At 35.5% G+C, this 15,352-nt stretch overlaps 5 protein-coding genes across 7 annotated transcripts; 2 read left to right on the top strand and 3 right to left on the bottom strand.

Moving 5' to 3' along the window:
* Positions 1–612: 612 nt before the first annotated feature.
* Positions 613–4,217, top strand: LOC117781790 (beta-1,4-glucuronyltransferase 1-like). 3 transcript variants are annotated; one of them, XM_034618652.1, is made up of 5 exons: positions 613–881; positions 1,446–1,581; positions 1,669–2,178; positions 2,645–3,416; positions 3,594–4,217. In XM_034618652.1, the coding sequence occupies exons 3-5, from the start codon at positions 1,751–1,753 to the stop codon at positions 3,789–3,791; spliced, it is 1,398 nt and encodes a 465-aa protein (XP_034474543.1). In that variant the 5' UTR covers positions 613–881; positions 1,446–1,581; positions 1,669–1,750; the 3' UTR covers positions 3,792–4,217. The 3 variants fall into 3 exon arrangements, with proteins under 3 accessions (XP_034474543.1, XP_034474545.1, XP_034474544.1); XM_034618654.1 differs by having other exon boundaries at positions 1,446–1,622; positions 1,694–2,178; XM_034618653.1 differs by lacking the exon at positions 613–881 and having other exon boundaries at positions 1,329–1,581.
* Positions 3,894–5,301, bottom strand: LOC117781791 (beta-1,4-glucuronyltransferase 1-like). Its single transcript, XM_034618655.1, has 4 exons — positions 5,092–5,301; positions 4,601–5,041; positions 4,252–4,543; positions 3,894–4,153 (listed from the first exon to the last, which is right to left on the bottom strand). Exons 1-4 carry the CDS (start codon positions 5,226–5,228, stop codon positions 3,947–3,949), a joined length of 1,077 nt encoding a protein of 358 aa, XP_034474546.1. The 5' UTR covers positions 5,229–5,301; the 3' UTR covers positions 3,894–3,946.
* A 264-nt stretch (positions 5,302–5,565) lies between these two features.
* LOC117779947 lies at positions 5,566–7,480 on the bottom strand. The gene is made up of 5 exons (XM_034616302.1): positions 7,420–7,480; positions 6,680–6,765; positions 6,462–6,615; positions 6,195–6,403; positions 5,566–5,592 (listed from the first exon to the last, which is right to left on the bottom strand). Exons 1-5 carry the CDS (start codon positions 7,478–7,480, stop codon positions 5,566–5,568), a joined length of 537 nt encoding a protein of 178 aa, XP_034472193.1.
* Positions 7,481–7,766: 286 nt separating this feature from the next.
* Positions 7,767–9,174, top strand: LOC117779946. The gene is made up of 5 exons (XM_034616301.1): positions 7,767–7,883; positions 7,943–8,081; positions 8,146–8,231; positions 8,488–8,641; positions 8,702–9,174. Exons 1-5 carry the CDS (start codon positions 7,809–7,811, stop codon positions 9,172–9,174), a joined length of 927 nt encoding a protein of 308 aa, XP_034472192.1. The 5' UTR covers positions 7,767–7,808.
* A 2,647-nt stretch (positions 9,175–11,821) lies between these two features.
* Positions 11,822–13,503, bottom strand: LOC117780963 (cyclin-dependent kinase-like 1). Its single transcript, XM_034617664.1, has 3 exons — positions 13,336–13,503; positions 12,160–13,032; positions 11,822–12,102 (listed from the first exon to the last, which is right to left on the bottom strand). The coding sequence occupies exons 1-3, from the start codon at positions 13,501–13,503 to the stop codon at positions 11,956–11,958; spliced, it is 1,188 nt and encodes a 395-aa protein (XP_034473555.1). The 3' UTR covers positions 11,822–11,955.
* Positions 13,504–15,352: the final 1,849 nt, after the last annotated feature.

Genomic DNA, 15,352 nt, shown 5'->3' with positions numbered 1-15,352 from the left:
AATATAAGCTAAATTTCTTATCGGTCTTAACACTTAACCCATAAATGTTGGAGATACATGATACATTGCATCCATTCAGAAAACTCCAGTTGATAGGGGACAACCACAAGATACTCTCAGCGTGTATTTAATATAAGTATTTATACATTTAGAAATACATAACAAGCCTAATTTTTCCTGTTATATACTTTTACACAAAACCAATATACCCTTCTTAGACTTCTTATAAGTGCCACTTGGTACAATAACTAAACATATCATTTTACTTATAGTAAGTATATTGTATAATCTTTAAGATTGTCATTATCAGACGCTTGAGACTAATCTAATACCCGTACAATATCAATAGTAACAACTGGTCAAATATGCATTTGTATGTAAATGTATACATTCATACATGAAACCAAGTACATATGGATGTATTGGTGTATATATAATATTAAAATATCTATCCAACGTGGTATTGATAAATGGACTATCCCAAGGCATTGGCATAATCAGGCACTTTCCGCTTATCAAACAAACTTCGCTCTTCGGATCTACGAACTCTCACGCTCTCAGTTTCTGTCATATAGAATTTGTTTCGAACTCTTCAGTTGTTAGCCATCGTTTGACGCTTGCGGTTATTGGCGCACGGAATTTTCGGGCTTGGTCGTGTTTTGAAAGTAATGCTTACGAATGTATTACAACTTAAAAAATCTACTTAATAAAAATTTGTTCAAACGAGTCCATCGATAAGAGAGCTGTTGACATCTCTAAATGACTTTTAATAAAAAGAAACCTTTATAAGTAATCAGTAATTATGTTCGTTAAATAAACAGGTGAATCGTAATCGAGATCGGAAATTTAAATAGGCTATCGACAAGATAACTTTAAAAATTGTTAATAATAATATAAACGAAAACTTTGTAAGTATTTATCAATACAAACGGTCATTCAGACAGTAAATCATAATAAAGATCATAAAGTCAATTTCGGTGATATGTGTTTATTAAAAATGCCGAGTTTGTGTATTTGACTGTAATCTTCAAATCAAATAATTTCATTTTCAACAATCTTTTTGATGAAAGTAAAAGCAAATTGAATTTATTTTCTATGTATTACTAACTTGTGTATTTTTAAGTTAAACTTTCCAAAAAAATTCCTTAAATAATTTAAATTTTAAAACAGTCTTACTTTATCTGTAATTATTCAGTGGAACATTATTTACATGTCTAACTTTTTATGTGTATTTTTTTTATGAACTGTACTATTTTTTCATTTAATCTCTAGAATTGTAAACCTTTTTGTAATCTTTTCATGTAAGATTATAAGATTAGAAAATTATCTAATCACAAAAAGAATTCAAATTTCAAATCTTAAAGTAACCTATAGCAATATTCACAACAACTTTGTTATTTTCCATACTAAACAATTCAATGCTCGCACTACGATTCAAACAACAGCAATCTTTATCGATGGACCCATAAATTAAAATAAATCGACCACATAAATTGTTGGCTATGGTCAATATTGTCGAGGCACAATCGCTTAATTTTTGTGTGTGGAACTAACACGTAATTGGTATAGTTTTACTCAAAGGTAATTGGATATAACTTCAATTCGGAGCTATCGTTGAGAGTGTGACAGTGGGAGTAAAAATATGTTAATTGTTTCATAACATTACAGGGAAATAGTAATACTCTGATAATTGCGAGTGTCGCGCAATTTAGTGCTTCATAGTCAGTGTCCAAGACCAGATCGGACATCCATGGCTCTACAGATCAATAAACGCAGTTTGCGAACTATTTCGCTACTCATGCTGCTTACTTTGACTTCCCTGCTCCTGCTGACGAATCTTCAAGATGCCCGAAAGCTGACAGTTCTGTCGCCGCAGCAAGTGAATGAGTTCGAACTAGAGGCTGTCGATCTCCTCGGCTTTTCCAAAGCGACTCCATTGTTCCCGCAGTCCACTGAGGTGCCCAGACTGGTAACTGAACGCACCCGAGAACTCCAAAAGCTGCTCAAATGCCGCAATCGTCGGCTTAAATTAGAAAAGGTACAACATGGTGATTATTGGGTTGTAAAGAATATGGTCATAGGACGGGAAAGTCGTCGCATGGGATGTGCAGAGTCCATAACATATACCACCAACGGTGACTATACATTCTTTGATAATCTGGAAATGATTGCCCAGCGGTAAGTGGATCTCATTATGAAACGAAATAAGGTCTACCATATTTTATTATAATCTTAAATTACTTGAGATGAGCTTGTCGACAAAGTTTCGAAAAATAATTGTAGATCTTTTAATATAAATATTTAAAATTTTTGGTATTTAAAGTTATGAAAGTCTAATTTTCAAAATACACAAACGAATACGCCCGAAAATAAAAAATGTACAGTTCTTGAGATAATAAAACTTAGATCTTGAGAAAAAATCAAGAAATTTGCTAATCCTTTATAGTTCATAGCCAATACCCAACAATATTATTAAATTTAATACGTTGCATATAATGTGAAAAAATTACCTACACTTATATCAGATAGTTTTATAAACACTCCAAAATCCTTGCCGTATTAATTTTCCAAAAGATTTTTCAGAAGTAGTATCTTTAATCTGTTTTGATTTCATTGTGTCGTGAATGTCTGTCTCTATTTTCAGCTGGATGGGTCCCATCAGTTTTGCAATACATTCGCCTGGCTTTGATCTTAAGTCCACTCTGGATGCGATACAGTATGTGAGAAACTGTTTGCCAGGAAGTCAATTTATCAATGATTATGTGAGCTTTCATGTCTTCTTTTCGAACAAACATATGCCAGAATATGTACCCTACAATGAGGATGAGACCTTAGACTGGCCCTTCAAATGCACAACGGAAAATGGAACCCTATTGCCACCGCCTTATGTACAGAATCGCAGTGAAATGTACAAGGAGCAGGCGAATATGACCTATCCGATAAATGTGGGAAGGAATATTGCCCGTCAGGCGGTTAACACCCATTTCATTTTCGCTTGCGATATCGAACTGTTTCCAAGTCTGGGTTTTGTGGACCAGTTTCTTGACATGGTATACCTCAACAATAGTGTGCTGTCTCTGGACAACGAACAGCCGCCGAGAGTGTATCCCTTGCCAGTCTTCGAGATATTTGAGAATGAGCAGCTGCCTAATGATAAATTCGAGCTAATGAAATTGTACCACAAGCAACGAGCTCAGCTTTTTCATGCAAGGGTCTGTGCGAATTGTCACAAGGTGCCACGATATCAGGATTGGATAAATCGAGTCCCAAACGTTACGGATGAGCTGCAACTGTTTAGCATGACGTTGCGACAGGGCTCCTTTAAATACTGGGAGCCTTTCTATGTCAGCGATAATAGAGAGCCCTTCTTCGATGAGCGAGTCACCTGGGAGGGACAGTCCAATAAGCGTATACAGGTGGGTAAAGCCTTTCACATTCCTTAAGTCGATTCCCTATAAGAATTTTGGCAATCAATCCTCAGAAAATGTATTTTAATTTAGAGTCTCAGTTCTTAATATTACAATAATACTCACAATTCTTAAGAGCTTAACTAGTAACGTTTTGTTTTCTAAAATTTCCTACTTTCTTTATAGGGTTATGCCATGTGCCTGTTGGGCTATGAGTATCATGTCCTACATCCTGCATTTTTAGTCCATAGTCCTGGTATTAAGAAGCCCTCGCTGAACTCCAAACGCGCTATCTACGCCAAGCAGATGACAAAGTTCATCAAGTCCAAAATTGAACCCGAGTATCGAATATTTTATGGAAAGAACAAGCATTGCGTAACATGATTGATAAGATGATGCCGGAATTAACAGTACAGCTTATGGACAGATTGATTGATTGCAAGGCAATTAAGTGATATTCCAAATAGAATTTAGTAGCTTAAGATCTTAGTAGCTCAATATCTGTATTTAATTGTATTATAAAATCTTCTTAATTATGATTAAACATTTAAGTTGTCCCTTTTAGCTTCAGGTTCTAGACTCAGAAAATTATTGTAGAATTTATACCATGTTAGCCAAAATTTCAAAATGGTCTTATGCTGCATTCTAACCAGATCTATAGATTTCCAACTGTCGAGTGAATGACGAATTATAAAAGCTCCATCCAAAATTAAAAAAGTATAGTTAAGGCCAACGAGTACTTTAGCCTGTAATTATAAATATAGATATTCTTAGAAAGTTTATAATTAATAAAAATAAATGAAAAAAATATGTTTCCATAATTTTTTTTCGAAAATAGACCGACCTTTAAGTTGGCACCTCTATCATATATGGACTCTACATCGCATCTCTCGTCGTAAAGTGGTTCAAGTTCATTGATGCTTATATAACCCACACACATGTTCATTTTCGATGAGCTACTGAAGATCCTAAGATCGTCTTTAGAATTTTGAGTCGACAGCCATTCGTTTTGCAGTTCATAATGATTATAGATGGGATTGGTGATACTATACTCCTTTAGAACCTGAATCAATTGATTCTTGGTTTGGGCTAACGGAGCGTGCGGCTTGTGAGCAAATGTTGGCAAGCAATAGACACTAAAAGAAGGGATATTAAATGAAGTTCTAATGATGGAAATGATCTATAACAATAACCTTGTGTATGGCGAGGATATATAGGACTTTAAAATATAATATGTCTGGACGAATTTTAGGAATTTTTTTACAAAGTTGGGTGGTGGCACTAGCTGCAAGTCTAAGGCCATTATGTAATACGTCTCAGCGTTATATCGAGCCACATTTCGCAGTAGATTAACAGGATAGGTCAGCTTCTTTTTATTCCAGAAGGTCAAATCCTGTCGCATCTTCTCAAAAGGTGCTGACCTCGCACACGTATAGGGCGGTGTTATAAATGAGATTCCAAAGCGTTTTAAATTTTCGGGTATATTTTCGCTATCGATGACCAGATGAACGCTGAGAAAGCGACGCATGAGATCGCCTTGCTTCAGACAGTAAATGAGATATGACAAAGATTGGATTGTCTTATCAAAGTCCGAGCCACATGCATAAATTGACAGGCTGATGGGCGCTTGCCATCTGAAAAATAAAACATTAAGTATAACTTTAGGTCTACAAAAGAAACTCACCTGTCCAATAATGTGGGCAACAAACCAAGATCCATGTAAGTTGCGTGTGTGGTTAGCGTAATGCTCTTGTTGCCATTGAAATTGTGTTTTCTACGAATATAATCATGCCATACCCAGTAATTCCCATGCTGACGCATCAATCCATGAGGCTGTGTATCATCTTGCGCCCAATCGTCCTTAATCGAATGTACTTTATTCAATATAAACAAAAGTGAACTAAATATTATCGCCCCACATATAATTAAAGCAATTTTACCGAAAAATGGCGACATTCTAAGAAATATATATGTATCTGAGATTATTATTTGGGAAAATGTATATACGAATACTCACATTTATGGGGCCTACTGCAACAAGAGATAGATAGATAAATTGTATGCCCTTAAAATTCGAAATTTGAAATCAAAGTTTAACATACTAACAGGGTGGCAGCGCTTTGCTTTACAGAGCACTTTTAACTCTGCTAAAGTTCTGCTAGCACAACAGTATCACAGCCGATTTCTGTAGTTCGAGGTATCGATTAGGTTGATTAAAAAGAGATTTCTGCCTGCTCGATTCCAACATGAGGTGCAATGTACGGCTGAGGAGTACTACTCTGACTCAGAAAATGACGTTGGGGTGTAAAACATAGTTAATATACGTGCCTTTATTTCATTGCTCTGTTAATGTAACATTGCCATTGCGAGTGAGCAGTTGGTGTCGGAATTTGCGTCTGACTATCGCTAGATGGCGTTTAAATGCACCAAATATTTTCATTGGCATGTTATTTATCAAGGGTGGCAGCCTTATGACAAAAAGCTGGTAACGTCTGACCAATAAATCCATTTAAATTTAAAAAATTACTATTAATTAATTACAAACACTTTATTGGTGCACGGTTATTTCAACGATTTCGAAAATATTTTCAATGCTGATAAGATTTATTGTTATATAGCAACATGTAATTATGGTATATTCAATTAAAATTTTTGATTCTTAGTATAACTTGTATTTATGACATTGTGGATTATAACATCTGGCAAAAGTTCCTGACTCTGAAAATATTTATGGAACTCATCCATCTGACAAGCTTCTCTAATAGTATTTTGTTCAAAATTTTTTACATCCCACCATTTGGCTGGCGTCTTTGGCATAACATAGAAAATTAGAGGATGATCTATATTTCGTTTCTTAGTGTAAGTAAATCTAATATGATGCGGTGTTTTGGGATTAAATGGATCCAAGCCATAAAATTGTTGATATCGTTCGCTCTTCACTAATCTCACAATCTGTTCAAAGGCCACCAACGCTAAAAAGTCATAGGCCACCAATACTGAAAAACTTAGGTTAAATAGTTAAATTAAATAACAATGAGAAGATGGAATACACACTGGCATAAAAAGTAGCCGCAATCGTCAGTAACGTCAATTGGGTTAGGCTTAAAAAATGTCGAAGGATTCGCAGGAACAGTGTGAAGATCGTAACAATTTCCACAATATAAATAAACTCAAAGATAGCGAGAGGTATGACAAAGCACTTTTTGAGCTAAAATTATGAAAGAGAATCGACTAGAGAATTGATAGGCTTTAGGAACATTAAGTATACGCACCTTAAAGGCACCGTAAGCGGCGACAGCACATGACATAACATGGAAAATACTGTATAACTGAAGCAATACAGAAACTGCCTGAGGATCTGTAAAATACGGTTCTTAAATTATTTAAATGTGCATAGTCTGTTTGTGACTCGTTTGGTACTTACACTTTTCCATCCAGTAAATAGAATCCCTAACCAAATAGTAGCTGGCTCTATAACTAAGATTTATATCAAATGTCGAAATTATTGAAAGTGTAAAACGCATGCCTTGCGTTGACACCACATAAATTATAATCATACTCTTTAGCTGTAAATGTTATATTAGAAAGACATAAACTTCTTTTTAGAACTAAACTTTTTTCAATTTTGGAAAGAAAACTGAACACTTTCAGAACTAAGAGCCATTAAAAAACTGTGGTCGACCCATGACTTAATTATCAAATTATCTTATATTTTAGTTATACATTTAAAATTTCCAAAAATAAATGTAAAGTGCTAAATAACTGATTTAGTCGATCTTTAATAAATAATAAATAAAAACATCTGAGCACCTCCAGAAGAAAGAATCTTTCGAAATTTGAAAGATTTTTGCTTTAATTAAACACTGAATTTTAGAAATGGAAATAGACCATGAATATAAAAAGTTTGAAGGGTGTTCGATTATTTGTAAGAACTTGAAATATTTTTAGATAGAAACCATTTCAATTTCCGAGCGAACATACAACTAGACAAAACCGACCAAGGCAAATGCACTGATAATGATAACACCCAGACGAACTGATGCGCAGAAGAAATATGACTTCATGAGGACCATGATAACCATTGACTGAGTTCGTCCCTAAGGACAGGACATATATATAAATAGGAGCGAACTCCATGACAATCAGCAGGCGAATGAATAATGTTTCCCATTCAAGTTGCATTATGACAAAAATTCAGACCAGAGTATGATATGTAGATAGATATCATTGGAACAAGTTTTTGTCATTTGGCCCCCTCTGTTCCTGTTCCCCTTACTTGGCGATTGTGTTTTTGTTGTCGTTGGAAATTTGTCAGGGTTTAGTAGCTGGCGAGGGTCCTGTCGGACCAGTTAGTTGTACTTTAGAGTTATGTCAAGCGATTAAAATAATCGAGCAATAAATATGCTGTTTATGGAAAGTTATTTGTGTTATTGTTCAGTTCGGCTAGGCGTTTTGCTTGTCGCTGTGTTGCGTATTGTAAGAACTCTCGTATATCTACTCGGAATGTCTATATATTTAAGTTTGATTTCCAATAGATCATAAATATAACATTGAGCGTTCTATTCTTTGTGCATGGAGTGCATATATTTGATGGCCTCATCGATTTGCTGGAGAATGACTCACAGTATAAGAATAGCAATATGGTGAGGAAGTCTATACACTGGGTACATAATTGTGAGTTTATTATATATATATACATATATCTTTGAACTTATAACTTACGTATTTTTAAATGTAGCACCTGATAATGTGCTAGTTTTCTTGCAGTGCATGTGCTATGCTCATAAAATATCCGCCCTTTTGGGTATTTTCGGTGCGATAAGGGTATGTTATAAAAGATCGATTCAATGGCACAACCATAATGAAAGGTTTCAGTTAAATTAATTTGATGAAAAAATAAATTATTTTCTTTCAAATTTCCAGAGTTTTTTTTTTAAATAAATGCAATTGTTTAAAAAACAAAATTAAACCAATAAAAGTATTACTTAAGATTATGACTAATTATAATATTTTATGTCTTTCCTCACTTATGCTGCTTTAAAACCTCGATGATTTCTAAAAATTTTTTTTTTTTTTTAAGCTGCACAAATGGCTGGTAATTCCCCTGGCACTATTTGAGTTCGTTTATTTTCTGGGCATTACAATTGCGCATATTGTGTTGATGATAATGCTCAAGAAGCAAATTAATTTGGGTTTGCTCATTGTTCTCACTTTGGTTGGCAGTTTCTATTGTCGTAAGAAACAATTAAATTATATATTGTTAGTTAAATACTTAATAAAGATTACTTTTTTAGTTTTTGCTGGTTATAACTGCGTCACTTGCATTGCAATGTTTCAAGTTATTAGCTTGGTTAAAAGCCCGAAGTATCGACAACTCTATGGCGAAGATCCCTTTCATCCTATTCCATTGAGGCGTTCTCATGGCAGCTATGACTCCGTACAACAGCTCCACATGCTGGGCGTGCCGGATGATACAGACATTGATGAGCAGAAGCGTTTGGCCAAATTGGGTCTCTGGCCAAGTCGTAAGCCTCAGGTGATTTCAGTCATTCCGGTGCAGACGCCAGCTGTCAGCCTAAAATGGTGGCAACAGCAAGCCCTCGACAAGGATGATCAGCTCCAGGACTCTGCCGTTCTTCGCAACTGGCAACGTGGTGAACTGTTAAAGGGAGCAGCCGGCGAGGCGGAACGCAAAAACGCCCTCAATCGTCGTTATGCAGAGGCGCAACAATATGGATTTCGTTATAAAAGCAGAGAAAGATTTTGAATAGTGTTCAGTTTAGCCTAAGTCAATCCGAAATTAATTACATGTATTTTTGCACCAGCACAATTTAACCAAATTTATCAAATTAAATAACTTAAATATATTATTTGAAATAATACTATAAATATTTGAGTCTTTAATGCGTTAAATTCTTTAAAACTCTGTATTAAAATATCCAAACAAAATTGGTAAATTCTGTTGAGCATGGTAAAATGTAATCCTTTGTTAAACATTGCGTAATAAAAGTTTTTAAATTAAATTTAAATTGTATGTGTATGGCATTTGATTGACCTATTTACTCTCAAGCCCGTTTTTAATTTCCCTCTGCTTTAATGTATCTAACCAAGTAATTTTTACTTAACATACTTACTTTTGGCCAGATTTTCTAAAACTCTTGTCTCCCTATGTTCCTTTTTTATAGTATGGATATGGCAGCTCCAAATGTGTAGTCTTAAGCTTTATTAATATCAAAGATTTAATCACTTCTTTTAGTATATTTACCTAGCCTTATTTTATACAATTTAACTAGCTGTGACAACTGTTCATAATAAATACATAAAAATTAATAAGTAAAAGTATAGTGATAACCTGAAACGATAGACAAGTTGCTAATTTTAGTTACCAAAGATGTTGGCCATGTTTTGTCCATTCAGTGAGTATTCGTATTGTAAAGCAGCTATAAAATTGCGGTAGATATAATAAAAGAATAAATAATGCTTTATCAAGTCTCAAGTTATTCAATAAAAGTTCGATTTCTCTTTGTGCTGTGTTTGCCGAAGAGAGAAAGGGACAGAGAGAAGAGCCGAGCAATTCTGGACACCTCTTAACAATATCCCTCGACATCCCTGGATGCTTTCTATTTTTTTCGGGGGCACTTTGCATAAACGGCAGTACAGATTATGCAACTGTCTGGGATTGTCAAGCGTCGAGTCGACAACACGCTGCACACTTTGCATATCCTGGCCAGGATGTGCATGCAAATGGGACAAGGGGGTGAAGGGAAGTTGCTGTTGGAAAGACTTACAAATGCTTTTTGCCTTTTGCATTTGCAGTCAAATGCACAGCGTTTAGATAAAAAGTAGTGAAGAGAAAACTTTCTGGACTATTGTGAGATGCCAAACGAAAAATCAAAGTGTCTAACAATTGTCCCAGGCACTTGGCGACGGGTGCAATGAAGCGAAAGAGAGATAGACAAGGAGAGAACGAGTGAAAGAGAGATGGCCAGACGATACAGTCAATTTCAATGTCTATCTGCGTCTATCGTTCCATTCCCCCAATGATTCGCATTTGATTAACACACTCCCCCCGTTTCTCTAGAGATTTCGTCACTATGTTGACAGTTGCAGTGCTGCCAACTTGTGCACTAATTTAATTAAAACTTTTTGACCAAAAATAAAACACACTCAGTCGGTCGGTCAGTCATTAGAGAGTTTAAACTAGGCCAACACACAATTGTATTGTATAGCTCTTAAGGAGAATTAGATTTATATTTATTATGCATAATGGAATTTCAAACCAATCCGGGTTAATAATTAAATAAGCCAAATATTCGGGCGAGTTTTCGACAAAGTTTATTTAATAAATAAAATGGGAAATAATATCGAATTGATTAAAGACAACGGTGAATGATAATACCAAAAAATATTTAGCTGTGTAGCAGAAATACATTTCAAGCAATTGTCAACTCGAAACTAATCTTGAATGTTAATATTATTTATAGCTATATTTATTTTTGAATTATTTGTATGCGTATTTATATTTATCTCAATATGCACTTTTATTTAAGTCCAGGTGGAGTGAATAGACGATTTTAATTATACGTAATATCATGGTCGTAATTACTGCAATCAAAAGGCATTAGTGCATAGCATCGTCAGTTGATAGTCTTTTCAATTCTCTTTTCTGGCCATTTGTAGGACATGGATAGAACACACGTAAGAGCTCTACGTGTCGTTGATTATCTGTCGGGTGCTTAGCAGCAGATTAGGTTGCCAAAAAACGAGTCGAGCCTTGGCAACAGACTCCAACTCAACATCGTCGGCGTTGGCACGTGGCGAAGTGTGACGCACACTTTGAGCCAACAAGTGGATGACAGTGGAGATGTTGGATGTGTGTAGGTAAAAGCTAAAGACAAGTGTGAGACACCTGACTGCGGGCTAAGGTGTGCTTGCAACCAAAAATATATGTGTGTAGACTTGTCAGCTGTTAAGTTCATGACTGAACTTTAATTCAATGTGCGTGTGTATGTACATTTAGTCTGGATTTAAAAGATAAAAAATAATCGCGTATAAATTACGTATTATATTTGTTTGAGAGCTTACATTTAATATAAACATAATTTGGATAGAAAATTTTTAAGAAGTATTAAAACAAAATATAATAAAAGTATCATCAGTTAATATGTGCTGTAAATTATTATTGCATAATACGAATAATCGGTCGTACAAGACTATTGTAAATATCATTATTAAACTTTCTAAATATCATTTTTAAACTTACCAGTTTTTTTTTTGTCTATGTTGCTTAACTTTTAAAACTTGTTTTTTCTTATTTACGCTAAGATTTGTTTATGAAATGATTTTAAAAACATATTTATTTTGAGACACTTTACACATTTATTTTTTCGAAATAAACAATGAAATTGTTGTAACTTTAATATTTTCATACATTTATCAAGTACTTAGCTTTAGTTAGAATACCAAACGGAATATATATGTAACCCAACCCCGAGAATGAAAGTAAATATTTGAATTGAGTGCAGTCGAAAGAAGATGGAGACGCCTCTCAAATGGTGGGCAGATGATGCTCGGTGCGATGCAGCATCGCTGCATTCTTATTCAGCGGCTGCAGCTTCACATAATCCTGATGATGACCCGGATGATGATGATGATGCTGGTTGCTCGGCAGCAGCGGCAACGAGGTGTTTGAAGTCTGTCCAAAAGCAAATGATAAGTTCGAGTATGAGGAATGTGAATTAGTTGGGATCACCTTTGATTTATCACGAGCCGCGGCAATGGCAGCTGCTTGTGCCGCGCCCGTTTGCAACTGCTGGGCGGCTGTGGCAAGCATAAATTGCTGGGAGGCCAATTGTTGTTGCCGCAGTGTGGCTGCCTCGAGGCTGTTGATGTGCTCCTGCTCGCGCTGTTTGGCTATGTAGTCATCGAAGTACGAGTGCTTGATGAGCTTGTCGCAGGACCAACGCTTGGCTGGATCCTTGTCGAGGCACTTCTTCAGCACGTCGATGGTTAGTGGATTTTGCAGCGCTTTCGCTGGCATCTTATCCTCGAGCGGCTCAAGCGTTGGCGGCACTGGCAGCGTTATGCCCTTGAAGTACTCGTTTTGCCCAAAGATTTGTATGTGCCTTGGCATCAAATCTCCTAGAGTTTTCCGTATCAGATACAGCTGATCCACATCACTCCGTCCCGGCCACAACGCCTCGCCCCGCACCAACTCCGCAAAGAGGCAGCCAATGGCCCAGACATCCACAGGTGTGCCGTACTGTGTGTCACCCACGAGCAGCTCGGGTGCTCGGTACCAGCGTGTCGCCACGTAATCTGTGTAGTTCTCCCCTGGACTGAGCATACGTGCAAATCCAAAGTCGCACAGTTTTACCTGACCCTGTGCTGTGAGCAGAATGTTCTCCGGCTTAATGTCCCGGTGCAGACAACCCTGTTTGTGGCAGTAGGCCACGCCCAGTAGCGTCTGATAGCAGATCTGCTTGGTCAGTGGCTCCGGACAGCCCTGGGGATGTCGCTCCAGTTCGTGCAGCACCGTCAGCTCACAGAACTCAAAGACCAGATGCAGGCGTCGTTTGCGTCGAAAGACCTCTAGCAGGGATACCAAATTCGGGTGCTTGAGGTTCTGAAAAAATATAGTATATAAAACAGTAGGTAAAACATCTTAGCATGGATTTCAAACTTTAAAATGTATCACATTAGTTTTGTGTCGAAATTTATTAGACTAAATAATTAACTGGTACATTTAAAAAAGAGTACGTTGTTTGAGTTTGAGGTGATTGATACTGTACTAAAATGCTTAAAATTATAAATAGGGACAAAGAGTTTTATTTATATAGATTAATTTTATTACCCGAAATAATTTTCAAATATAATATTTAACTTGTTTTACTCTGAGTTTTTTAAGATTTTAAGATAGTTTACCCACCTTGAGCAGCCTTATCTCTCGCAGTGCTATTTTACGTATGGCCGGATCATCCTCAGACTCAACAAATCTCTTAACTGCAACCAGGGCTCCTGTTTCTCGGTCTCGACATTTGTAAACAACTCCATAGGAACCCTCGCCCAGTCGACTGAGCTTCTCATACCGATCCATTTTGCTGCTACCTTGTGGTCTGAAAGTGTTTCAAAGTTTAGTTTAAAAAATAGCAGAGTTAACAGCTAAGCAATTAAATAGTTGACATTTAGATAGATAGTTAGTTGTGGTTAAATTAGATTACCTTAGACTCAAACATTGACCACGTTTGATGTTAGCACGACGCATTGCTTAGCATTGGGCACATAGAATGTTTATGATGTTATTTGATTGTCTGATTGACACGAACACATGAGAGATCACATTCACATACGAGTATGGATTGGGACTACATTATTGTATCATATGACATATTGAAATGAGCGGTGATCATTCACAAAAACATTTTATATACAGATTTTTGAATTTTTTCTCTGGTTAATTTTGCTTGATGTCCAAAAGTTGTTTTTGATTTGCGAATCTTATTAGTTGTGTTAGTTTTTTGATGGATTTCTTTTTTTGCAACGAAAACAAATGAGATTGAAAAAGTATTTATGAGTTATTTGAATGCCAGTGAATGCCTTGATAAGCAAATAATTATTAAAATAAATTATTTTCTAAAATTCAGTTTAATTTATAAGTGAATTTTAATAAATTATTAAGAAAAAATAAATATAGTATTTTCTGTTATATTTTATGTTATTACACTGTGCTCAAACACACATTTGCACACATAAATATATGCTTGTAAATCTACACTTATACTATCCATTAAAATATAAGCACACTCAGATCTTACTTTGCTAGCCAATAAATAAATACTTAAGCAGTGAATCAAACCGAAACAAATATCGGTTCCAGTATGACTCGAAACAAGCATTTTCGGGAGAAAATTATATATTTCGGTTTTATCCTTTCGGTTCCAGTGTCTGTACCGGTAGGTACCGGTACTACAAATCAATTTTGAAAAATTTTTAAATTTTGAAGTCTTTTTTTATACAAGTCATGTCATAAGAATTTAATTAAAAGCTAAAACTTAAGATTTAAAATCTTGAGTTTGTGTCAAACACAACGGATAGCATGAATTTGATTTGCAGAATACTTTTAGAAGCCAAATCATGGTAAAAATGACAGTCCGCTTAAAAATCAATTGAGTTTTATTTAAGCTATGGCAGTTTAAAGTTGGTCAGACTTTGGTTCTAGCAACTTGACAAGTCAAAATATTTTTCATGACGTTTTATAAAAAAAAATGAAAGGTCTCAGAATCAAGTTTAGGGTGTTGTTTTATGCTAATTAAAGAGTTGATTGAAAGTGAAAGATTGAGATATATGGATTTCAATTTTAAAAATTTAAAAATTCTCTTAGCATAAAAACCAATAAATTTATGTTGAGAACAAAATTGTAATAATCAAATATAATAATTTGGACTGAAACTATTACGAAGCTTACTAGGAATTTAAGGAACAAAAGCTTGACTGCAGTTTTATAATAATCATAAAAAATCGATACGTCTACAAACCTTAACAGAACAAAACACGCTGCAAATAAGACCTGTGTGCCCCTCAAAAACAAGGCTAAAATCGATTTTCAGACTAAGTCCTTAATGCGTGTGTCCTTTTCAGTCAAATTGGCGTTTTATGGTGGAGATTATGAAGTTAGGAAAGCTTAAAAGCAACATTTGTTGGTTTTTTTCAATGTCAATCTGAGGTAACTGAACTTTGAGCGGATTTGTCGGAGCCGGACCCAAAACATGTGTTCCGGTCGTAAACATAGAAAATTAAATTAAATTAAATATTCATGTGCGGGTACAAGGTCTAAGTGCAAATGAAACGGAAAAGGATACAAATACAATAAGCATAGAACCAGAAAAAAAGTCACACACGTATTTGTGAGGAAAAGTCGAATAGAGAACTTACCTACTAGGTATCCA

This window comes from Drosophila innubila (assembly GCF_004354385.1).
Source record: "Drosophila innubila isolate TH190305 chromosome 2L unlocalized genomic scaffold, UK_Dinn_1.0 4_B_2L, whole genome shotgun sequence".
Classification (NCBI taxonomy): Eukaryota; Metazoa; Arthropoda; class Insecta; order Diptera; family Drosophilidae; genus Drosophila; species Drosophila innubila.
Note: the sequence above shows the minus strand (reverse complement) of the source record. Positions and strands in the feature narration are given on the sequence as shown.

Excerpts from the sequence above, each read along its gene's own strand:
- LOC117781790 (XM_034618652.1), top strand. The coding sequence starts at position 1,751 with ATGGCTCTACAGATCAATAAACGCAGTTTGCGAACTATTTCGCTACTC. Across the intron at positions 2,179-2,644 it reads CTGGAAATGATTGCCCAGCG|CTGGATGGGTCCCATCAGTT; the intron begins GTAAGTGGATCT and ends CTCTATTTTCAG. Across the intron at positions 3,417-3,593 it reads AGTCCAATAAGCGTATACAG|GGTTATGCCATGTGCCTGTT; the intron begins GTGGGTAAAGCC and ends CTTTCTTTATAG.
- LOC117781791 (XM_034618655.1), bottom strand. The coding sequence starts at position 5,228 with ATGCGTCAGCATGGGAATTACTGGGTATGGCATGATTATATTCGTAGA. Across the intron at positions 5,042-5,091 it reads TTGCCCACATTATTGGACAG|ATGGCAAGCGCCCATCAGCC; the intron begins GTGAGTTTCTTT and ends TTTATTTTTCAG. Across the intron at positions 4,154-4,251 it reads ATAGAGGTGCCAACTTAAAG|GCTAAAGTACTCGTTGGCCT; the intron begins GTCGGTCTATTT and ends TTATAATTACAG.
- LOC117779947 (XM_034616302.1), bottom strand. The coding sequence starts at position 7,480 with ATGGTCCTCATGAAGTCATATTTCTTCTGCGCATCAGTTCGTCTGGGT. Across the intron at positions 6,404-6,461 it reads TGCGGCTACTTTTTATGCCA|TATTGGTGGCCTATGACTTT; the intron begins GTGTGTATTCCA and ends TAAGTTTTTCAG. Across the intron at positions 5,593-6,194 it reads CGCCAGCCAAATGGTGGGAT|AAATCGGCTGTGATACTGTT; the intron begins GTAAAAAATTTT and ends CTCGAACTACAG.
- LOC117779946 (XM_034616301.1), top strand. The coding sequence starts at position 7,809 with ATGCTGTTTATGGAAAGTTATTTGTGTTATTGTTCAGTTCGGCTAGGC. Across the intron at positions 7,884-7,942 it reads TTGTCGCTGTGTTGCGTATT|ATCATAAATATAACATTGAG; the intron begins GTAAGAACTCTC and ends GATTTCCAATAG. Across the intron at positions 8,082-8,145 it reads TATACACTGGGTACATAATT|CACCTGATAATGTGCTAGTT; the intron begins GTGAGTTTATTA and ends TTTTAAATGTAG.
- LOC117780963 (XM_034617664.1), bottom strand. The coding sequence starts at position 13,503 with ATGGATCGGTATGAGAAGCTCAGTCGACTGGGCGAGGGTTCCTATGGA. Across the intron at positions 13,033-13,335 it reads GAGAGATAAGGCTGCTCAAG|AACCTCAAGCACCCGAATTT; the intron begins GTGGGTAAACTA and ends ATATTTTTTCAG. Across the intron at positions 12,103-12,159 it reads CGGCTCGTGATAAATCAAAG|ACTTCAAACACCTCGTTGCC; the intron begins GTGATCCCAACT and ends GCTTTTGGACAG.